Genomic DNA, 22,633 nt, shown 5'->3' on the forward strand with positions numbered 1-22,633 from the left:
AAGACAATACAATACAACAAGTATGAAAAGTAGGCAAAACCCACTAGGCAAACCTCCCCAGCAGAGTCGCCACTTTTCTGTAGCGGGGTATTCGTTACCATTAGAGATATTGACTAAATCCAAGGTAAATCATACAAGTCGAGTCGCCACCGCACTTCTACTTATCCAAAAGAATGGTTAGAAAGCGAACAAAAACCTAATAGTTTTAACAAAAACTAGTAAAAGAAATAGAGATCTGGGTAAGGGGGTCGGTTATGTAATGGGAAGGTGTTAGGCACCCAAAACATCCTAGGTACTCCTAGGGAGCCCTTTTCATACTTGTTGCAAGGTTATTGTTTTTGTGGAAAATTTTGTTTGTGCAAACATGATTGAAGAGATGAGGAAAGAATATACAAGTTTATTTACATTTTGTTGTTTGGATGGATAAACCCATTGCCTACGTACCATCTTAAAAAATGATAGGATCAAAACCTCGTAGTTCGGGGTAAAAATCTCAAAACAAGTTGGTGAATTGATTGGTCCAAAAGCCTTAAGGTCTTTTGTTATCAAAGGGAGAAAACTCAACCAAACCACAAATCCACCATGTGAGGATAGCTTCAACATGCTAGTGAGGGGTTAACCCTATAATAAGCATGGAAGACTCATTGTCCATCACTAAGGATATAGGTGAGTATTACATCTACCACAAGGATAACTCAAACCTAATAGCTAAAGGTTATGAAAGATTTTGATTAAGAAAGTGGCCATTGGAACCACAAAAAAGACATTTGAATGGGTTATATTTACCAATTAGAAGTATATACGAAAATGGTCAAAGTTGACTTAAAGATTCAATTCTAAATAAGTGTTATGAAAAGAAAATTTGAAAATCAAAAGCATAAGGCTTAGGTTTCTAATGTTTGAAAACAAAGGTTAAATGTTTGCACAAAAGGTTTTGGCTTGGGTTAGAGTGGAGAGAAGAAGAAGAATGGCTAAGTCCTAAGTAAAACAAAAAGGTAAGGGATAAAGAAACAAAACCACAATGGAGTCCCTCTCTTGAGATCATATTGATGATCCAAGTAGCTCCCATCCTTTGGAATAAGCAATCACAAAGCATAAACAATCATCAAACAAGCCCCTTAAGAGATCCTCAATGTATCTTGTGTCTTTCACTTTGGATGAACATGGCAATGGTTCTTCAATTTGAGCTCTCATAGAATTCCCTAGCACAAAAGCACACACATCAAAAGTTCCATGAAGTAAAACAAAAATGGACAAGAGTGAGTTTAGAGGTTTGGTCCTTCTAATCCATCTTCATCATTAAGGTCCATTTACTCCAATTTTGCATAAGGAAAGTCCTAGAATCTAAGTCCATTTCTCCATTCTTTGCATAGGGAAAGTCCTAGAAACTAAGTCCATTTGTTTGCATTTGGTCCACAACAATCAAAACAACAAAAAGAACACAAGCACAATAGTATATATACAATTATGTGCTCAAGTGAGCAAAAGGCAAATGGCATTAACATAAACATGTGCTCAAGTGAGCAAAGAGAAAAGCAAATGGATAATATGTGCAAGAATAGTAAATTGCATAAAAGTAAAGAGCAAAAAGTAAATGTTAATTGTCAATAGTTAGTGTTAGTAGTTAGTGGTTAGGGTGCCATAAGGCAAATTTAGCGCTATGTTAAGCAATCGTAATTGGACTTATGTAGAAGTCACAACTATCTGAGGTCGGTCAATAATAATGTAGGCAACAACACAAGTTAGAAGTCTTGATTAGTGAACCAAGTTCCAACAACTTGCCATGCCAAAAAAAGAAATGAGAATTGATCTTGTATTGGTTTAAACCTTTTGCATGATTTAGAAATCAACCTATCCTTAATGCAAAGTCATTCACTTGACCAATTGATCAAGATGAATTAGATTTGAATCAAGGAAGATTAAGTCTCCCTAATCAATGCTAACTTATCAACCTTCAACTTATTGATCAAAAAAGAAAAAAGAAGAAGAAGAAGGAGATGAATAAATGGAAACAAAAGAAGGCAAAAAAAAATGATACAAATGCATTAAGTGAAATACCATGTACCAATCATCATATGTTGACCAATAACATTGAAAGTCAAAGTTAAACAATCAAAAACAGAAGTGAGATGAAGATTGGAAGTCAAGAAATGAACAAAATATTGTTGGCATTTTTTAATATTAAAAAATAAACTTAAATTAAAAGTAAAAGAAAGGTCAAACTTCAAAATCACTTCAAATCAACCTTGAAAGGTCCAAGTAATTTATCCCAAGTTCAACAAGGTCAAAAAAAAGTTGACAAAAAATTTCAGCATTTTTAAAAGTCAGAAACTATTTTTAATCAATTAAAAATGAATAAAAATAACCTAATTGACCTAAAATCTCAAATAAATCTCAAATCAATTTAAAAATTGATGAGAATATTTTTCATAGATCCATCATCATTCAAATAGGTTAGGAAAATATTTTTGTATTTTTTGAATATCAAAAACTATTAAAAATGAATTAAAAATAACCAGAAAAGAGAAAATTCACAAAAAATATCAAATGACAAAATAAAAAATATTAAAAATCAGAAATAGAAACTGGAAATTATTTGGAGACTAATGCAATTGGTCCCATAATTTTTGGATAAAAAATGACAGAGAGATGATTTTTTGAAATAAAATGAAATAAATCAGAAAATGAAAAAAGTCTGGCGCGTTGGATCAAGTTTCATTAAATGATGTGGCACATCAGATGGCTCACAGATGCGCGCGTATCATAGGCTTGAGTCAAAGGCGAAGCACAATGTATTAAAAAAAGTCATAACAATGAATGGTATGGATTAGATCTGGCAATGCAATCACACGGTCCAGATTGGATCTGGCAATGAAGCAGCCACCGGAGCCACCTTCTTCTCCAGTGAGCTTGCATTTTCCGGCCACCATAGCAGATAACCAAAGCTTAACCAAATCACGCGATCTATACATCATTGGAAAGCTGGGATGATGTACATCATCCCTGTACCATCCATTTTCACTCTAGATTTCCATGGTGTGAGAAATCAGAGGTTGAAAGATCTGGTGTTCATCATGAACTCAATGGATTTCAAAAATTAAATGCACAATCATGATGCCTCTATTGAGAGGACTTCAGCCAACACCATATTCAAGCAAATAGGTCAATGGATGATGAGATTCGAAGAAAATACCAGTTGAAGAGTAAGCTTGAATTCTGGAAACTTGAGCTCGATTCCTTGCTTTCTTTACCAAAACAGAAGATCAATGAGATGCAGGATGAAGGTTTAGAAGCTTTAGATCCAAGGATTCAACCAGATGAAGTTGAATTTTGGATCTGAAAAATTTGAAGAAAAATGGAAATAGCTTCTTTGGTGAGGTTATGGTTTCAGTTGTGCAGCATTTCTGGCGCCCTTAGGTTGAGTTTGAATGAAGCTGAGCACCTCTATTTATAGCAAAACAAACTGCAAGCAAAGTGAATTCTCATGTGCATGGAATTTGGACTTCTCATGCATGGGCCTGTACAGGCGCGTGCAAAGCCCAAAAGCTGATGCAAATGAATGCTGAACACAAACCAAGTTGAATTGGACGTGCAATCTGAATGGCATTTGCTTGTGTATCAAGATTTCATATGAATTCCATATTTTGACCTAAACATTCAACTCTTTGAAAATACCATTTGCCAAATCCAAATATGATCATGTGAGTAATGGTTGGAAAGGTCTTGATGTAAGGAACAATTGTTATGTTGGGCAAAAATCCATTTGGAGTGTGGAAATTTATGAAATTTGAGTTTAAAGTGTGATGTGCAAAACATGTCAAGGCAAAGTTTCTAAATTTGGCCAATGTTCAAGCCCTTCTGTTTTGATGATTCAAACCTTAAATGAAAAAATATCCAACATAAAAGTTGTAGATCTCCTCAAGACATCAAAATGGACTTAGATTTTGCATCATTTGGATTTTTTATGAAGAAGTTATGGGCACTTGAAGTTGGACTTTTTTGCCTTTTAATGCATTTGGCCCAAAATGACCTATAATGTCTTGCATTATCACATGTATTTCCTTTGAGATTTTGAAATTTTGTTCAACATAACATTTGAAGTAGACATCTTAAGATTTCTAATTCATTTTATCCCACCTCAAAATCATAAAAAATGAATGAGTTATGTCCTTGGGAAATTGACCCAAAATTAGGGTTTCAGTCAAAATGACCTATAATGTATTGGAATGGGAGATGACCTTCCAAGCTTCAAAATAATTTTTGATGAACATGAAAGTTGTTCATATTGTCCTTAAGAATATTTTTGCTTTTTGAACCATCTCCATTTGACCAACACATAAAAAGTTAGGTCTCAGTGCATTTCAAAATAGTCAGATGAATTGACTGATCAACTTCTCAAGTCCACAACTCATATCTTGATGAATTGTTGATTGAGGACACTCAAATAAGTTCAAATATGCATGAAATGATGAATTAGATCACTTACCTTGATTGTATTTGACCATGGGCTGAGGTTGCTTCATTAGCAAGGCATTGTGGGTGATCAGATGAATTAGGGTTTCCTTGAGGAACAAACCTCAAACCCTTTGACTTGTTTTGATCAAAATTATGAATGGAGATGCTAGGGAGGCATATTTGATGGATGAGAGATTTGGGGACCATTACCATGCTTGCTATCATCTCCTCTTGACCATGTCTTTGTACCAATGATCTCCTTGAAGCTTTGGACCTTGTGATTGCTTAAGCTACAAACAAAAGATGTTAGTGACATATTTTTGTGCTTTTGGTTAGTAAACAAAATAAGAAAAGCAATGATATACAAATCAAGCATGCTTGGTGATCTCAAACCACTCTCAAGAAGTCTCACCCAAAGGCAAAGGGAACCAAGATGCCAATGATCCTTGAGGCAATGTAAGTGCAATGTTGTGATGCCATGAGGGATATTAGGGACAAAATTGGGGTCTTACAGATAGGTATTTGGAAGAATCTAGAGTATCCATCTAGATAACAGAAGTAAGAGTGTCTGGCTAGACGCTCCAACATTTGGTCTATAAATGGTAAAGGGAAATGATCCTTCCTAGTTACTTTATTTAATTTTCTATAATCTATACACATCCGCCATCCTCCTTCTAACTGTTTTGCTACATGTTCGCCTTTATCGTTTTGCACGACTGTGATGCCTCCCTTTTTAGGTACTACATGCACAGGGATCACCCACTTACTATCCGAGATCTGATAGATTATACCTGCCTCAAGTAACTTAAGAACTTCTTTTTTAACAACATCACTCATTATAGGGTTTATTCTTCTCTGATGTTCCCTGGAGGCTTTTGAATCTTTTTCGAGCAAAATCCGATGCATGCATACGGATGGGCTTATACCTTTCAGGTTAGAGATATTATATCCTAAGGCTGAGGGATATCTTCGTAAAATGTCTAAAAGTTGGTTTGTTTCCTCTTGGCTCAAGGTAGCACTGACTATAACTGGACGGTTCATCTTTTCATCGAGGAACTCATATCTCAGGTTCTTAGGCAGTTCCTTAAGTTCTAAGGTTGGTTTCTTAGGGCATGGCATAGGATCTGGAGTAAGGGATAAACATTCGTAAAGGTTATCATCGATGTAGGGTTTCTTAAAGTCATCATCTTCCCTTATGAGAGTTGATGGTAACTTAATTGTTTTTATAATTTCTTCTTGTTCTAATTCTCTAACACATTCATCAATGATATCTAAGGCATAACACACGTCTCCCATCACAGGTGCCATAAGGAACTTCGAAAGTATAAATTCTATTTTCTCGTCACCTACCTCAAATGTCAACTTTCCTTTCTTGACATCTATTATGGCTCCTGCAGTCGATAAGAATGGTCTACCTAGAAGGATTGGTATATCATTGTCCTCTTTGATGTCCATGACAATAAAGTCAGTAGGGATAAATAACTGACCTATCCTAACAGGGACATCTTCTAAAATGCCTATCGGATATTTGACAGATCTATCGGCTAACTGAAGTGACATCTTAGTGGGCTGTAATTTTCCTAAGTTTAACCTCTCACAAACTGCTAAAGGCATTAGGCTCACACTAGCTCCGAAGTCTAGAAAAGCTTTTTCGATGACATGATTACCCAAAAGTCAAGGAATGGAGAAATTTCCAGGGTCTTTATCTTTCTTTGCTAATTTGTCCTCGGAAATAGCATTACATTCCAAAGGCTTCGGATCGTCAAGTCTACGTTTGTTGGTAAGGATGTCTTTGAGAAACTTTGCATAAGAAGGTATTTGGGTGATGGCTTCTGTGAAAAGGATTTCTACATGAATTTTTTCTATAACTTTAATAAATTTTTGATACTGTTTATCGATCTGGGTTTGTTTGAGTCTTTGCGGATATGGTATAGGTGGTTTATATGGCGGGGGTGGTACGTAAGTTTTATCTTTAGGTTCTTCTCCTTTTTCTCAACCTTCCTGGTTTTCAGATTCCTCCGGTTCCTTTACTTCGTCCGTGGGTTTGGTACATTCCTTGGAAGTTTCGGGTTCACTCAATCTAGGGTTTGGTGGCTCATCATAAGCGTTCCCACTTCGTAGGGTAATGGCATTGGCTTGTCCTCTTGGATTTTGTTGAGGTTATCCAGGGAATTGTCCTCCAGGTGTAGTCTGAGGGGCTTGGTTTAAAGCTACCTGAGAGAACTGGTTTTCAAGCATCTTAGTATGAGTAACTATTTGGTCAACCTTGGTTCCTAACTGAGTAATCAATTCGTTAACATGAATGTTCTGGTTCATGAACTCCTTGTTTTGTTGGGTTTGAGCCGTGATAAAATTTTCCATAATTTTCTCAAGGCTCGGCTTTGGTGGCACAGGTTGCATAGGTTGATTTGATTTAGGGGCTTGATAACTAGGTCTCGGAGGTGCATTATTTTGGATAGGGTTATTGTTTTTATAGGAGAAGTTCGGGTGATTCCTCCATCCAGGGTTGTAGGTATTCGAGTATGGGTTCCCTTAGGTGTAGTTCACTTGCTCAGAGTGGGTTTCGTTTAATAGACTGCACTCTGCAGATTGGTGTCCTTTGGTTCCACATATCTCACAATCCGACGAAACTGCGGCTACAGTATTCGGGTTTATGCACATATGCTCGACCTTAAGGGTTAATGTGTCCATTTTAGCTTGCATCATGTCTATAGAGCTTAGTTCATGCACTCCTCCTTGGGCTTCCTTCTTCTCAACTGTCGCTCGTTTGACTCCCCATGATATGGTTTTGAGCCATATCTTCGATGAGGGCACTAGCTCCAGGATAAGGTTTGTTCATCAGAGCACCGCCTGCGGCAGCGTCGATGGTCATCTTTGTGTTTTAATGAAGTCCATTATAGAAGGTTTGAATGATTAACCAATTTTCTAAGCCATGATGTGGGCATGCTCTTAACAACTCTTTATATCTCTCCCACGCTTCAAACAGCGATTCTCCTTGGTTTTGGGTAAATCTAGTTATATGGTTTCGAAGAATGGCGGTCTTACTCGGGGGAAAGTATCTAGCAAGAAAAACTCTTCTAAGGTTATCCCAAGTCGTAATGGAATTGGGTGGAAGGGAATCTAACCATGACAGGGCTTTATCTCTGAGGGAAAAAGGGAATAATCTTAAACGTATTGCCTCAGGAGAAGCTCCATTGGTTTTAAAAGTGTCTGCTAATTGAAGAAATATTTTAAATGTTGGTTTGGGTTCTCAGTAGCGAGACCTGCGAATTGTCTCTGTTGCACTAGTTGCAACAGGGATGGTTTAAGTTCAAAATTATTAGCTGGGATGGTTGGGTTTACTATACTAGAACTAGGTTCTTCATTAGATGGTTGAGCGAAATCCTTAAGAGGTCTTTGGTTTTGATCTTCGGCCATAGCTCTCTTAATTCTATGAAAGAATAAACGTGCGCGAGCGTAACATTCAGGTTCCGCTAGAGGATATACTAAGCTTAAACTTCCGGTGCTGCGAGTTCTTCGCATTGACCGGCGGGAAATAGCCTAAGTCTAAACGATATAACAACAGGGAAATGAAATTTGACGAAATTGGTCCCCGGCAACGGCGCCAAAAACTTGATGCGGTGCTTTTCGCAAGTATACGAACGCGTCAGAGTAATATAAAAGATTGTCGAATCCACAGAGACCAAGTGTCAATCTATCGTTATCTATTGTTATGGTGTTTATCAAAGGCAATCAAAATAGGTGTTTTTAGAGTGTGCAATGAAAATTAAAGTATTGAATAAAGTTTAATTAATAAAGACAGGGTCGAATGTAATTCACATAATCAACTAATAATCCAAGTACTTGCTAATAGAACTACTTATGGGCAATGTTTCCTACTTTGAAAAGAACTAATTTAACGGGAACTGTCGCTTTCACGTATTCAGAACCGAGTTGTACTCCCTAATCAAACCCTCTTATTGTCACTTATAAAAAGGCGCGCATTGCATTAGAGTAGTAAACCTATTTTTAAGAAATATAGTATCTTGACTAAGTTGAAAAGTATTATAACCTGGATTTCTTAACCAAAAGAGGTTCTTACGAACCAGACTCTAAACTTATAAACGCGTCCGAAAATAGTTTTAAAATCTCTTTTCTTCTTAAATTAAAAACTCCTAATGAACTAAACAAAGCGCTTTCGCTGTTTTTGAAATAGTTAAAAACAATTAAGTTTAGATAGACGTTGGACGGCTTTCGATCTTACCCAACGGAATTGAAGTGCGGGAAAACTTAAGTTGAAAGTTAATAGCCCTTAAGTGCTTCTACGAACAATTGTACGGGTTATCGGTTCAATTACGATCCTTACATTCTAACCTTATAAATTTAGTTAGACATGGTAAAGTAAAAGTGCATTAATTTAAATAAAAGTAAAGCGAGTGCGAGGAAATAAATAAAAGTAAAGCGAGTGCGAGAAAATAAATAAAGTAAAGCGACTGCGAGGAAATAAATAAAAGTAAAGCGAGTGCGAGGAAATAAATAATTTAAAGCGAGTGCGAGGAAATAAATAAAAGTAAAGCGAGTGTGAGGAAATAAATAAAAGTAAAGCGAGTGCGAGGAAATAAATAATTTAAAACAAGTGCGGGAAAATAAATAAGATAAAAGACAAGTAATAAAAACCTGCTCCAATCGAAGGGTTGAATAAATTGCAAAGCGGAAATGAAAATGGCGACAGGATTAACTTCCTTCCAAAGTGCTCCAAACTCGATTACAGACTCTATCACAGACTTGAGTACACAATTGTGGTAACACTCCAATGCGAAGCGATTACCACTTTAAAATACTGAATATATGCCTAAGTGAAACAAAGTTGCTCTGAGTTTGCCTCTGTTCTAAGTTTGGATGATTGAAAAAGTGATTGCGGGTTTCTATTTATAAGCAAGTAAAAAGATGGAAATGACAAGGATGCCCTTCAACTTGAAAATGGGAGGGAGAACTTTTCCTCTTATGGCGCCCGCCACAAGGCCATGGCGCCCGCCACAAGACCATTCTGAGGCGCCTTAGTGGAAGTAGTGGGGAACGTGGCAGTTGAGGGAAGTTAAGCTTGGACACGTCATGGCAGGGTCTATGGCGCCAGCCATGGGGGAAGCCACAAGTACAAAATGCTGAATTTTAGGGTTTTTGGCTCTTTTTCGCTCCTTTTCTCGATCGGGACTCCGATTAAAGTAAAAACCTGAAAACAAAGAAAAATATAGTAATAACACAACAAAATAGCAATAAAACAACTAGAATGCATGTGAAATCGGAGTCAAAAATACGGTAAATTTCAGTGTTATCATAGTCAAAGTATGTTAGAATTGTTAGCATGTTGAATTGGGCATGTTTGTTATGCCCAATTGTTTAAGTTAGTTTATTCTCTAAGTTAACTTGTGTAATAGGCATGTGTGTAAAAGCCCATTAGTTTAGTGTGTTAGTTTTCTTATAAATATCATATTAGTCTCTCATCATTGCATAATGCAAATCCTAATTAGGGTGAGAGAGATTATTTTCTATTATGTAACACTTGTAATCTTGTTTCAAAGAGAAAGTGAAGAATAGTTGTTTATAACCAACTTGTTGTGTTCTTCTTTCTTCCCTTTTTTCTACCCTTGTGGGTTTCTTGCCGATCAAGAAACTCAATATACTTTGTTATTCCCGTATTATTTTCACAACAAATTGGTGCGGTGAGCATGGAGAAGATGTCGTCAACAAAGTATGAGATTGAAAAGTTCACTGGAGTGAACAATTTCGGTCTGTGGCATTTGAAGATGAAAGTCCTACTGGTTCAGCAGGGTTGTTTAGAAACGTTGAAGGGAGTCGGGGTCATGGACGTTGCGTTAATGGAAAAAGAAAAAATGACTATGGTAGAGAAAGTCCACAGCGTCATCTTATTGAGCCTTGGTGATAAGGTTTTTCGACAGGTTTTGAAGGAGACGGAAACGTCGGGGTTATCGGTGAAACTCGAAAGTTTGTACATGACTAATCGTTGGTAAATCTTATCTACCTAAAGAAAGCTTTGTATTCACTCAAGATGAGTGAATATAAGGTTCTGGATGAGAAATTGGACATGTTCAACAAGCTGATTCTTGATCTTGAAAATATTGATGTCAAGATCGAGGATGAAGATCAAGCACTGTTGATGTTGTGTGCTTTACCCATATCACATGCTCACTTCAAAGAAACTCTCTTGTATGGAAGAGAGTCTCTGACCTTTGAAGAAGCTCAAGCAGCCTTGTATTCTAAGGATTTGAACAAACGAAAGGAGCACAAGCCATCTTCTACTTACAAAGGTTTGTCGGTTAAGACAAAATTCTCAAAGAGAGATGGCAAGTTCGACAAGAATAAGGGTAAAAGTCAGCATAAGTCCTATAGTGGCGGTGCATCTAGTATTCGGTGTTATCACTCTAAGAAGGAGGGTTATACAAGAAAAGTGTTCCCTGAACGCCTGAAAGATCATGGAGGTAAGGATAATGGCAACGCATCCATTGTTCAAGATGATTTCGAATCATCTGATGTTCATGTGGTTTCAAGCGACAACTCAAGTAAAGAGTGGATTATGGATTCAGGTTGCACTTGGCACATGACTCCAAACAAAGACTTGTTCGAGGAACTATGTGATCAAGATGGTGGATCTGAATTACTTGGAAACAATAAAGCTTGCAAGATTGTAGGTGTTGGATCTTTGAGATTCAAGCTTCATGGTGAGTCAATAAGGTTGTTGACTAAAGTCGGGTATGCACTTGATTTGAAGAGAAATTTGATTTCTCTTAGTGAATTCGACAACAAAGGATATGTTTTCCAAGGAGATAAAAGTACTCTAAAAGTCATGAAGGGGTCGAAGGAAGTCTAAGAGGTGTGAAGAAACAAGGCTTGTATACCCTTGAGGCTGAAGTTGTCAGTGGTTCTGCAGATGTTTCATCCATGAAACTTTTATCAAAGACACAAATTTGGCACATGAGATTGGGCCAAGTCAGTGAAAGGGGTCTGGTCGAATTGGGAAAATAAAATCTACTTGGTAGAGACAGATTCGAAAAGCTGAAGTTTTGTGAACCCTATGTACTTGGAAATTTTTGCAGAGTGAAGTTCAATAAAGGCAAACAAAGAATACATGGATCCCTTTATTACATCCATGCTGATCTTTGGGGGCCTGCAAGGTGTCCATCACATTCAGGAGAAAGGTATTTTCTGTCTATAGTTAATTATTATTCCAGGAAGTTTTGGGTATTCATCCAGAAGACTAAGGATGAAACTTTTGAGAACTTCAAATGTTGGAAGACTATGGTCGAAAATCAGACTGGCAGAAAGGTCAAGAGGTTGAGAACCAACAATGGCCTTGAATTTTGAGATGAGGCGTTGGACAGTTTTGGTGTAGCCTCCGGTATTGCAAGGCACGGAACTAATGCAGGTACTCCCAAACAAAATGGTTTGGCTGAAAGATTTAATTTAACCATTTTGGAAAGATTTAGATGCATGTCAACTAGTGTTGGGTTAAAGAAGGTGTTTTAGGCATAGGCTATTTCGACAGCAACATATCTGATAAACATATGTCGTTCGATTGTGTTAGATATGAAGACCCCTGAAGAAGTTTGGTAGGGACATCTACCAGATCTCGACAAACTTAGAGTATTTGGATACATAGCCTATGCTCACATTAGGCAAGATAAGGTTTAACCTAGAGCTCTGAGATGCATGTTCATGGGATACCCTAAATGAGTCAAAGCTTATATGCTATGGTGTCTAGAGCCAGGTCATGGGAGGTGTATCACCAGTCGAGATGTAGTTTTCAATGAAGCTGAGATAGCTTTCAAGAAAACTGATAATGTTAGTCGAAGTGTACAGATATCTGAAAAAGAGCTGGAACATGAAGAGATTATTGTTGAGGTGGAGCATGTTGGTACTGAATTACGTATCTCGGATCAAGTCAAAGAAGAAGCACAAGATGCTAAAGATACTGAGGGAGTTGAGGAAACTGTCAATGACTACCTATTGGCAAGAGATATGCCGAGAAGATTCATCAAGCCACATCAAACACTTGGGCATTCAGATCTTATAGCGTATGCCTTAATCTCTGCAAGCGAGGTTCTAGATGAAAAACCTAGAGACTATAAGAAAGTTATGAGGAGTTGAAATAAGACTGAATGGATGAAGGCCATGGATCATGAGATGAAGTCTCTTCATGATAACCACACTTGGGAACTGATTAATAAATATGTTGAAGTCGGGTTAGTTAGTTGTAAGTGGATTTTCAAAGTTAAGGAAGGAATCGAATGAGTGACATCGAAAAGATACAGGTAAAGATTGTTCACAAGGGGTTTCACTCAGAAAGAAGGTGTCGACTTTAATAATGTGTTCTCTCTTGTTGTGAAGCACAGATCTATTCGAATATTACTTGCCATGGTGGCACAGTTCGATCTAGAACTGGAACAAATGGATGTGAAGACTGCTTTCTTGTATGGAGATCTAGATGAAACAATCCTGATGAGGCAACCTGAAGGATATGTAGAAAAGGGAAAGGAAGATTATGTGCGCAAGCTAAATAGATCTTTATATGGACTAAAATAATCTCCTCGACAATGGAATGGGATATTCGACAAGTTCATGGTATGCATAGGTTTCATTAGAAGTCAGTTTGACCACTGTGTTTACTTCTTATTTTGACCTGGAAATTCATTTGTTATTTTGTTAATTTATATGGATGATATTCTCATAGCAAGCAACAATGTCGAGGATGTAATGAAGGTGAAGGCTAAACTCAATAAGGAGTTTTATATGAAGGATCTGGGAGTTGCATCCATGATTCTTGGGATTGACATCCGAAGAAATAGAAAGCAATCGAAATTATACTTATCTCAAGAGACATACCTATGTAAGATTCTCGACAGATTTGTTATGTTGAATTCAAAGCCTGTCGTGACTCCGACAAACCCTCAATTCAAGATGAGTACAAATCTGTGTCTCGGTATTGAGGTTGAAAGAGCTTATATGAATAGCATCACATATGCTAGCATAGTAAGTTCTTTGATGTATATTATGGTCTGTATTAGACCCGACACGGAATATGCAGTAGGTCTTGTAAGCAGGTACATGGAGAATCCTGGAAAGGCTCATTGGAAAGCATTGAAGTGGATTCTAAGGTACATAATAGGTCTCTTAACAGAGTCCTGATTTATGGTGGAGCATGTGGTGGAAATAGTAAAGTAGAAATCGAAGGGTATGTCGACTCTGATTATGTAGGTTGTATGGATTCCAGAAAATCTATTTATGGATATGTGTTCACTATGTTTGGCATAACAATCAGTTGGAAAGCAACACTTTTTAGAAGGTTGTTGACTTATCAACCACTGAAGTGGAATATATCACCCTAAGTGAAGCTGTGAGAAAAGCATTATGGCTTTAAAAAAATTCTAAGGAGATGAAACTTCAAGGTCTAGTTATCACTGTTAAATGTGATAGTCAAAGTGTTATACATATGTCGAAGAATTCATCCTATCATGAGAGAACCAAGCACATCGATGTGAGGTTGCATTTCGTCAGAGGGGTAATTAAGCTTGGAGATGTCCAAGTGCTGAAGGTTTTGACATATCACAAAGTTACTTATATGATCACCAAGACATTACCAATTTTCAAGTTTTTCCACTGTAAGCAGTTGATAAAGTTGCATGAAGAAAGCTAGTTTGTTCCCTTGATGTTATAGAGTTTGTTCTAAGGTGGATATTTGTGAGATATTGGATCGAACTCTAGTATGGTCGAAGGAAATCTTATTGGCTCAACAATCTGGAAGGATCATTAGCATGTTGTCGAAGTCTGTTCGCATGTTGTAGTCGAAGTGTGCTAGGATCGTTAGCATGTCGAATTGGACCTGTTTATTATGATCCATTGTTTAAGTTAGTTTGCTCTCTAAGTTAGCTTCTGTAATGAGTCTGTGTGTAAAAGCTCATTAGTTTAGTGTGTTAGTTTTCTTATAAATAGCATACTAGTCTCTCATTATTGCATAACGCAAATCCTAATTAGGCTGAGAGAGGTTATTTGTTATTCTGTAACACTTGTAATCTTGTTACAAAGAGAAAGTAAAGAATAGCAGTTTATAACCAACTTATTGTGTTCTTCTTGTTTCCTTTTTTCTACCCTTATATATTTCTTGCCGATCAAAAAACCAATTATATTTTATTATTCTGGTATTGTTTTCACAACACTAATTTTTTAAACTATTGTCAAATATTTTTCATCATATTATAAAGAACTAAACCTTACTTTACCTAAGATTTATATTTGATATAAAATCTAAATCTTTATATAAAGATTTTGTATTTATAATAGTATTTTTTACATTTTGTAAAGAGTAACGTTTCCGTCTAGTGATAATCAATTTAAGTCTTATTCTCATTCATTACCTAGGTGTTTAGATCCAAGATTAACCTAAACAATACTTTATGGTTTACAAAACATGGTTGGCTTTCACTAACCAACACTCAAAAACTCTTGGTGTTGTAACCGTCCACAATAATTTATTTAGCATTTGCATTTATTAAGCAAGTGGGTCCTGGGTCCTGTGAAAATAAGATCCACCGAAATCAATCAAGTTAATACGGTTTAAAGTCCTAATCCTCGTATTAAGAACCTAATGAGTGGTTTTTCAGTTGGTAGTATTTTATTTTCAACTAGGTTTATTTTGTTTTTTAAGTTTTCTTCTAGCTCTAATTAGGGTTTAGGTTATTATGGGCATAAATAATGGAGTTGGACTCAAAGATGATGAAGGAGGGGAAAAGGTTGTTCGAAAGCGAGTCAACCAATATGGTGATCTCAGTTCTCGATGAGATACAATCAAAGGTAAAGGTAAAGGATTGGAGGATGTAATATTGGATTTCTACTTTACTGAAACTCTTGATTTGCATGGAGCTAAGGAGATGTTTAACATCTTCAAAAATCATGCAATCATCGACGAAGTTGCCATTCCTTCCTCAGATGAGAAATAAGAGAGGTAAGAGATATGGATTTGTCAGATTTAGAAATGTGGAAGATGATAGGTTGATGTATGTGGCTTTGGGAATATTTTCATAAAAGGATGTAAGATATATGCAAATATTCTGAGGTTTAAAAGAGTTTTTGATCAAAATAAGAAGAGATTTGAAGCTAGAAATAACAGGAATATTCATGGTTAGAGAAAGGATAATGAAATATCTAGATATGGTAGGATTCAAAACAGTGAACGTGTAAATATTAAGATGAAATCATATGCTCAAATTGTCCACAACACTGAATCAAAAGTATATGGTGACGCCAACTTGAAGAATGAAAGAACTAGCATGCACCGGAAGGCAAAATAAAAATAAAAACTAGTTTTCACACACCTTCAGTTCAACATAGAAGATGCAGAGTTATTTAGATTTCAAAAAGCTTCTCCAAGGGGTGTGAAAAAATCGGGAATGACCTACAGCATGCAGGAAAAGTTTCACTTTGAATGATATATTACAGTTAAGATAACTCCTCTCGGTACAAATATTTGTCTAATGGAGGAAAATAAGGAGGGGAGTTTAAGGCTTTAATGGATTCGGCATCATACTCGATAGGTGAATGGTTTTCAGAAATCCGACCTTGGAAACCTGAAGGTGCTGATAACGAGAGACTAACTTGGTTATATTGTTATGGGGTTCCCTGTCATGTATGGTGCCCATAATTCTTTAAATTTATAATATCTCTCGTTGGTATGTATGTATGTTGAGATGAAGAAACTAGGATGCAAACTAGCATGAACGTGGCAAAAATCCTAGTTAAGACCAAATATTGTTTGGTATTGAATGAGACTTTTAATGTAGAGGTCAACAACAATGTATTCAAGATTAAACTTGTTGAAGATTCTCATAGGCCAAAACGGATAATAATACCAAAAGAAAAAGAAGTAGTGGCTTTTGATGCCTTCTGATCAGGTAGGCTTTTATCAGGTAGACTTTTTATGCCTTTTGATCAGGTAGAGTTTTGATGCCTTCTCATCAGGTAGGCTTTTATTTCATCGAATGTCTTATGACGTTCCAATTCCCATTTGAACTTTTCTTCATCTTTTAGTTGAAGTAGTGGCAAGAATGCTTGAGTTTTTCCACTTGGGTTGGAAATCAATCTTCTTAGGAAGTTGGTCTTCCCTAGCAGTGATTGCAGCTACTTTTTGGTTGAGGGGAGCCTCGTCTCCAATATTGCCTTAATCTTATTCTGATTTATTTTGATCCTTTTCTTATGGACCATAAATCCAAGGAAATCTTCTGCACTTACAAAAAAGGCACATTTCAGAGGATTCATCTTCAGGCCATATTTTCTCATCCTTTTGAAGGACTGTCGAAGGTGGCCATTGTGACCATCTTTGGATGTGGATTTAACGATAATGTCGTATATATAAACCTGTATAAAATCCTCTATAAATTCATGAAAGATAAAATTCATTCACTTCTGGTAAGTTGAACCAGCATTTTTTAATCCAAAGGGCATTACGACCCATTTATAGGTCCCCAAAGCGCTTGGGCACATCCTCTTTAGTAATGAAGATTTAGTTGTATCCAAACTATCCATCTAACATGCTTAGATATTCATGGCATATTGTCGTGTCGACAAGCATTTTTGTGACTGGCATAGGGTACTCGTCTTTAGGGTTCGCTCTATTCAGATCTCTAAAATCTATACAAACCCTTAGAGTCTTATTCTTTTTAATTAATGGTACTATATTAGCAATTCATTCAACATAAATTTGTGTTCATATGAACTTTATTTTCAGCATCCTCTCAATTTCGTCATTTATCTTCGAGATTACTGCTAGAGTGAACCTTCTTGGTAACTACTTCACATGTTTCTTTCTCGACTGAATGAGGAACTTCAATTACACCAGCTCTCGACTAAGTATTGGCATCTCGTTGTAGTCCCATGTGAAGCAATCCTTATAGTTATTCAAAAGTTGTATTACCTTGTCTTTTAAGTCTGGGTCTAGCTTGGCACTATCAACCTTTTGATCGATCCATCTCCGAGGTCGATTTCTTCAAGAGGAACATGCGTTTGGATTTTTTCAGTCAAAAACGAGGGGGTTTTCTCGAATCCTAGATGATCATCACCATAGATGCAATCAATCCTCTGGTCAAGTATGTGGTCTATCTCCCTCGCCATGTTGGCTTCATTATCCAAGTCAAGGTGTAACATAGCCTCTTGGGTCGTCTTTTCTTGTTTGTTCGTCAAGTAGGCTGTGATTTGAGCCCATGCGTTCGATTCAGCTTTTTTTTCCTTTTATAGCAAACTCCTCTTGCAACTTGGCCTCTTAGGCCATTTTTATTTGTGTTTCAGTCACATAGGTTGTAATCTTGGTCCAAGCATTCGACTCAGACATAATAGGGTTCATCATCTCCCTATCCTGTTAGGGTTATTTTGTCTTCCTCGGGAGGATCCTCTACCCAAACCTCCCTTTCCCACATGAAACCATGGGTTGGTGGAATCTTATTGGATGGAACACATTATCCTGAAGGATGAAGCCATCATCCTTTGGTGGACATGGTGTTATGTTTTCCGAGTTCTTGTCAAAGGTCCTTCTACTAACATGGTTTACTTCAGCTATGTAGTAGCTTTAATATGCCTCCACATTCTCCACTATTCCATCTTCCCTCCATATATATATCCTCTAGTGAAGGGAGAATGGGACCGCACCTATGCCATGTATCTGTTCCCTCCCTAGAAGCATATTGTAATTAGCTTTTGAGGGCACGACCATAAATAGGGTTGGTTGAATGGAAGTTCCACCAACCAAGTCTATCTAGATTGTCCATAAGGAATGGTCAGTATTTCCCTCATAGTTAGAGAGCACCATATTATGAGGCCTGAGATCTGTGTTGAATTTCTATATCTTTCGCAGCAAGGAATGTGGCATCAGATTGACTGATGAGCCGTTGTCGACCAAGACTTTGTTGACACCGTAGTTGTCAACTTTGACTTTGAAAACCTAAATATACTTTTGGAAATTTTTAAAAATACATTTTCGGGGACACACTTTAAATCATCACATCCTTTGTAAATCAATCGGCCATTCTTTTTTGTTAAAAATTAGTCCAAAGATGCATCTCTAAAATTTTCTAGGGTGTATTCGAAGATGTATCTCAGAAAAAACTCTGACCTCATTTGCTACACGTTTTTCATTAAAATTGACGTCATTTTTTGGGACTCTGTCGATTTTAACGTGTAATTTCATCCTTATTAGACTTTGAATTGAAATTTTAACGAGTCATTTCATCAGGAAAAAAATCAGGGATCAAAGTCTAATACCTTCAAAAACCCTGAATTTATTGTTTTTTTATTTTATTTGATTTTTTTTCATATTTTCAAAAAAAAACATTTACTCTTGATTTTATTTGATATAATTAATCACCAAATTTCTTAACTTAATTTAATGTTTTGTTTTAGTCTCTTAACTAAAAAATGTTATAAGTTAGTTTCTTAATTTCACTTCAGTTATCCTACTTTGTCTCTGGTTAATTTTTGGCAAAAAAACAACGTTAAATTCTGATGACGTAGCGTGACAGCAGGACAATTGTAGCGTGACAACAGGATAATTTGGTACAATCTGAGTCAGTATATGTAGTTAAAAATTAATATACTTTTAACATGCGAAAGTTTTGTTTGTAGAGGTTAAAACAAAACCACTGCAGTTTAAATAACGTATCAGTTTTAACTACATATGTTGACTCGATTTTGCACCAATGACCTTAATGTCACGCCACATCACCAGAACTTAATATTTTTTTGCCATAAATTAAAGGAATGGACCAAATATAATCATAAAAGTGAAGTTTAGAGACTAACTTATAATATTTTTCAGTTAAGAGACTAAAGCGGAATATTAAATTAAGCTAAAAGACTAAAATATATATTAGATCATTTTATTTTATTTGATTTGTAGTTGTATTTTTATTTTTTCTTTATAATTTTATTTTAATTGTTTTTTTATTTTTCAATAGTTTTTCTAAAAGAAATATTATTGATATTTACATGTTTGTTGCATTGTTGATGCATAACTACCAGGTCTTTCTAGAGGTGGCAAACGGGCATGTCCACCCCGTTTAGGTCCGCCCCGCAAAAACCCACAAAAAAACGGGGCGGGACGGGGCGGTCATAGTTGAAGATACGGGCCTAAAACTTAGACCCGCCCCACAAAAAAGTGAGGACGGGGCGGGAAAAGCCTGCGAACACTGTACTCTTTAAGCCTAAAAATGCAAAAATTTATGTAAACACACATGCCCGCGAAAAAAACGGGACAGGACGGAACAGACACATTTGAGGATGAGGGCCTAAATCCTTGATCCGCCCCAAACAAAAGAGCGGATAAAACGGACATGCCCTACAGGCCGATTCCATTTTGTCACCCCTAGGTGTTTCTATCCTAAGTCTTTCTATCCATATACATCTCATACTAACTAAAATAAAATAAAACACAACAATACACCTTTACGAATATTCAAAAATACATTTTTTTTCATAAAAAAATATGATGTATCAAAAGATACATCTTCATAGACGCATTCAAAAATGCTTTTCCAAAAACTGAACATTTTTTAATTACCAAATCGTATATATCTATAACCATATCAAGGATATATATTAATCTATTTTTATTTCAAAATTATCCAATAAATACTTATTTATTTTTACCATAATTACCTCATAAATTTATTAATTTAATTTATTTTCATGTAAACATTCTCAACACAACATTTATAATATCTAACATTGAAACAATATCTGGAATTATGTTTCACAAGTTTTCCGTCACAAAGAAACAATTATATTTAAGTTTTCCGCCACTAAAATCGTTACAGCAACAACTAATAGAGAAAACACTCTGAACACAATCCAAATTGATTGAAGGATTAGGCTCACATTGACACAACCAGCACCACAAACAGGAAAAACCATAAACTCTCAAAAGCAACCTCAAGCTCTAAAAACAGACCTAAACTATGAAGTATCACTTCAGGTAAACCAATGAAAAACATCAAAAACTAATAACAAATGGTTGATTCAAGTCAAAACATACACTAAAACCCCTCAATCAACTAATCAGAACCAACCCAAAACAGAGAGCTCAAAAAGCTCAATACCATAAAGCTCAATCATTAAAGAAGAAACCAACGTCTCAAAATGCAACAATCATTACAGCAACAAATACTTGCTGCAACAAGTATAGATATCATGATTCAAGTCAAAAACAGAAGTGTGATTACCCATTAGAACACATTTTAATATATCCAACTATTTATCTGAATGAAAATGAATTGTATATACACATTATGTTACTGGTTTTTCATAATACAACATCCATTAATTAAAGAGAGATGATTTGGTGAGAGCATAATAAAACCAATGATAAACTAGGGTTCCAATTAAACAATATAACAGTAAAATAAAACGAAAAAACAGGCAAATGGCATAAATTTAAGAAAAGTAATAAATCCATTAGAAATATCCGAACAAAAATCTCAAACAACAACTGCAAAATCAAAAAGACAGGGATTTGAACAATAGAAAAACACAGTTAAACTGTAAAATTCTAATCCACCACCTAAAACAGAGATGTTCCCTTTCCCTTCTTATCACCACCAATTTCAAAATGCTTGCACCTCTGCAAAAAAAAACCATTACCAACAACACCCACTGACACAAAATTACACAACACAAAACATTAACAAAAACACCCTTACCTTAATGGCGTGTTGGGAAACATGTTTGCAGCCTTGACACTGAAGCCTCAAGACAATTTTCTTAGTTGTTTTAGCCTATTTCAAACAACGTAAACAACATAAACAAAACGTAATAATAAGAACCAAATAATTGACTGAATTATTAACAATTAAGGATTTAAGGTAATAATTAAGTGTACCTTTTTGTGAAAGACGGGCTTGGTCTGTCCACCATAACCAGATTGTTTGCGATCATAACGACGCTTTCCTTGAGCAGCAATGCTGTCTTTACCCTTTTTGTATTGGGTAACTTTGTGTAAGGTGTGCTTCTTGCACTCCTTGTTTTTGCAGTATGTTTTCTTCGTCTTTGGAACGTTCACCTGCAACAACAACAGAAATTGAATTAATTTTGATACAACGTTAGATTGAAGAACGGATTTGTTGGTAGAAGAAGAGGGGAATACCATTGTTGCGTTGTGGTTTGAGATCGGCTGAACAAACGAAGGGAGACAAAGGAAGGAGACTCTGTTTTATATGACAGTGAATTGTGAATTAGGGTTTTATGTTCCAGCGGTTTGCTTTTGGGCTTCTTTTTTTTTTTTGTAATAAACGAGTTATTGGGTTTGTTGGATTGACTTGTAGCCCAAATTAGATTTGTTAAGCTTTTAAATTTTTTTATTAATTTTTTAATTGTTTTTTATATATGAAATAATTATTTGTTATTAATTATATTACACTTTTTATTTTATTTTCTGAAAAGTATATTAAAATCAAATGTATTTTATTATAATAATCCATACACATCATAAATATTGTAGGTTGAAGAAAAATATTAAAATTAATGTTTTTGAATATTGTCTCATAAAATTAATTAAAAAATTGAATACATTAATTGTAATTTTTACACTATTTTTTAATAAATCATTGAAATATTATTGAAACATAAAAAAATACATAAAATAAATATTTGTCACTATTAATTAAAATTAATGTTTTTCTAATATTTGCAAATTCAAACATGCGACATCTCACTTATTCACATTCACGAATACGAATCTTCGATAGCTTCCATGCATGCTGTTGTTTTTTCACCAAAATTTTAACCTTTAAATTTATTAAATATATTGGATTAAGAATTCAATCTTTTAAAATTAAAAGTAATCTTTTATACAATTAATTATTTACTATGCGTTATTCTATTATAAATTAAGTTAAATATTACCACATTTGTTCCTAAATCTAAGACTCTTGAGTTTTTTTTTCCTTAATATAAGACCCTCTTGAGTTTATTTAAAATGTATTTTTCTTTTACTACAAGTTTACTCATAATTATTTTTTTAAATAATTGTAAATATATTTAATTCAATAATACACCAAATTTTTATTAGGATTCAAAATTAAATATTAATCTTTAATACAATAAAATATATTATATGAATTTTTACTCCAAATTTTTATTAGGATTCAAA

The 22,633-nt window shown here is 35.5% G+C and overlaps 1 protein-coding gene and 1 non-coding gene across 2 annotated transcripts; one reads left to right on the forward strand and one right to left on the reverse strand.

The window, feature by feature from the left end:
* Positions 1-7,382: 7,382 nt before the first annotated feature.
* LOC127109768 (small nucleolar RNA R71) lies at positions 7,383-7,489 on the forward strand. Its single transcript, XR_007797021.1, has one exon. It is a non-coding gene; the product is annotated as a small nucleolar RNA R71 (small nucleolar RNA).
* A 13,399-nt stretch (positions 7,490-20,888) lies between these two features.
* Positions 20,889-21,778, reverse strand: LOC127100774 (60S ribosomal protein L44). Its single transcript, XM_051038045.1, has 4 exons — positions 21,629-21,778; positions 21,365-21,544; positions 21,186-21,260; positions 20,889-21,106 (listed from the first exon to the last, which is right to left on the reverse strand). Exons 1-4 carry the CDS (start codon positions 21,629-21,631, stop codon positions 21,047-21,049), a joined length of 318 nt encoding a protein of 105 aa, XP_050894002.1. The 5' UTR covers positions 21,632-21,778; the 3' UTR covers positions 20,889-21,046.
* Positions 21,779-22,633: the final 855 nt, after the last annotated feature.

The sequence above is a fragment of the Lathyrus oleraceus genome, chromosome 7 (genome assembly GCF_024323335.1).
Source record: "Lathyrus oleraceus cultivar Zhongwan6 chromosome 7, CAAS_Psat_ZW6_1.0, whole genome shotgun sequence".
NCBI classification, from domain to species: Eukaryota; Viridiplantae; Streptophyta; class Magnoliopsida; order Fabales; family Fabaceae; genus Lathyrus; species Lathyrus oleraceus.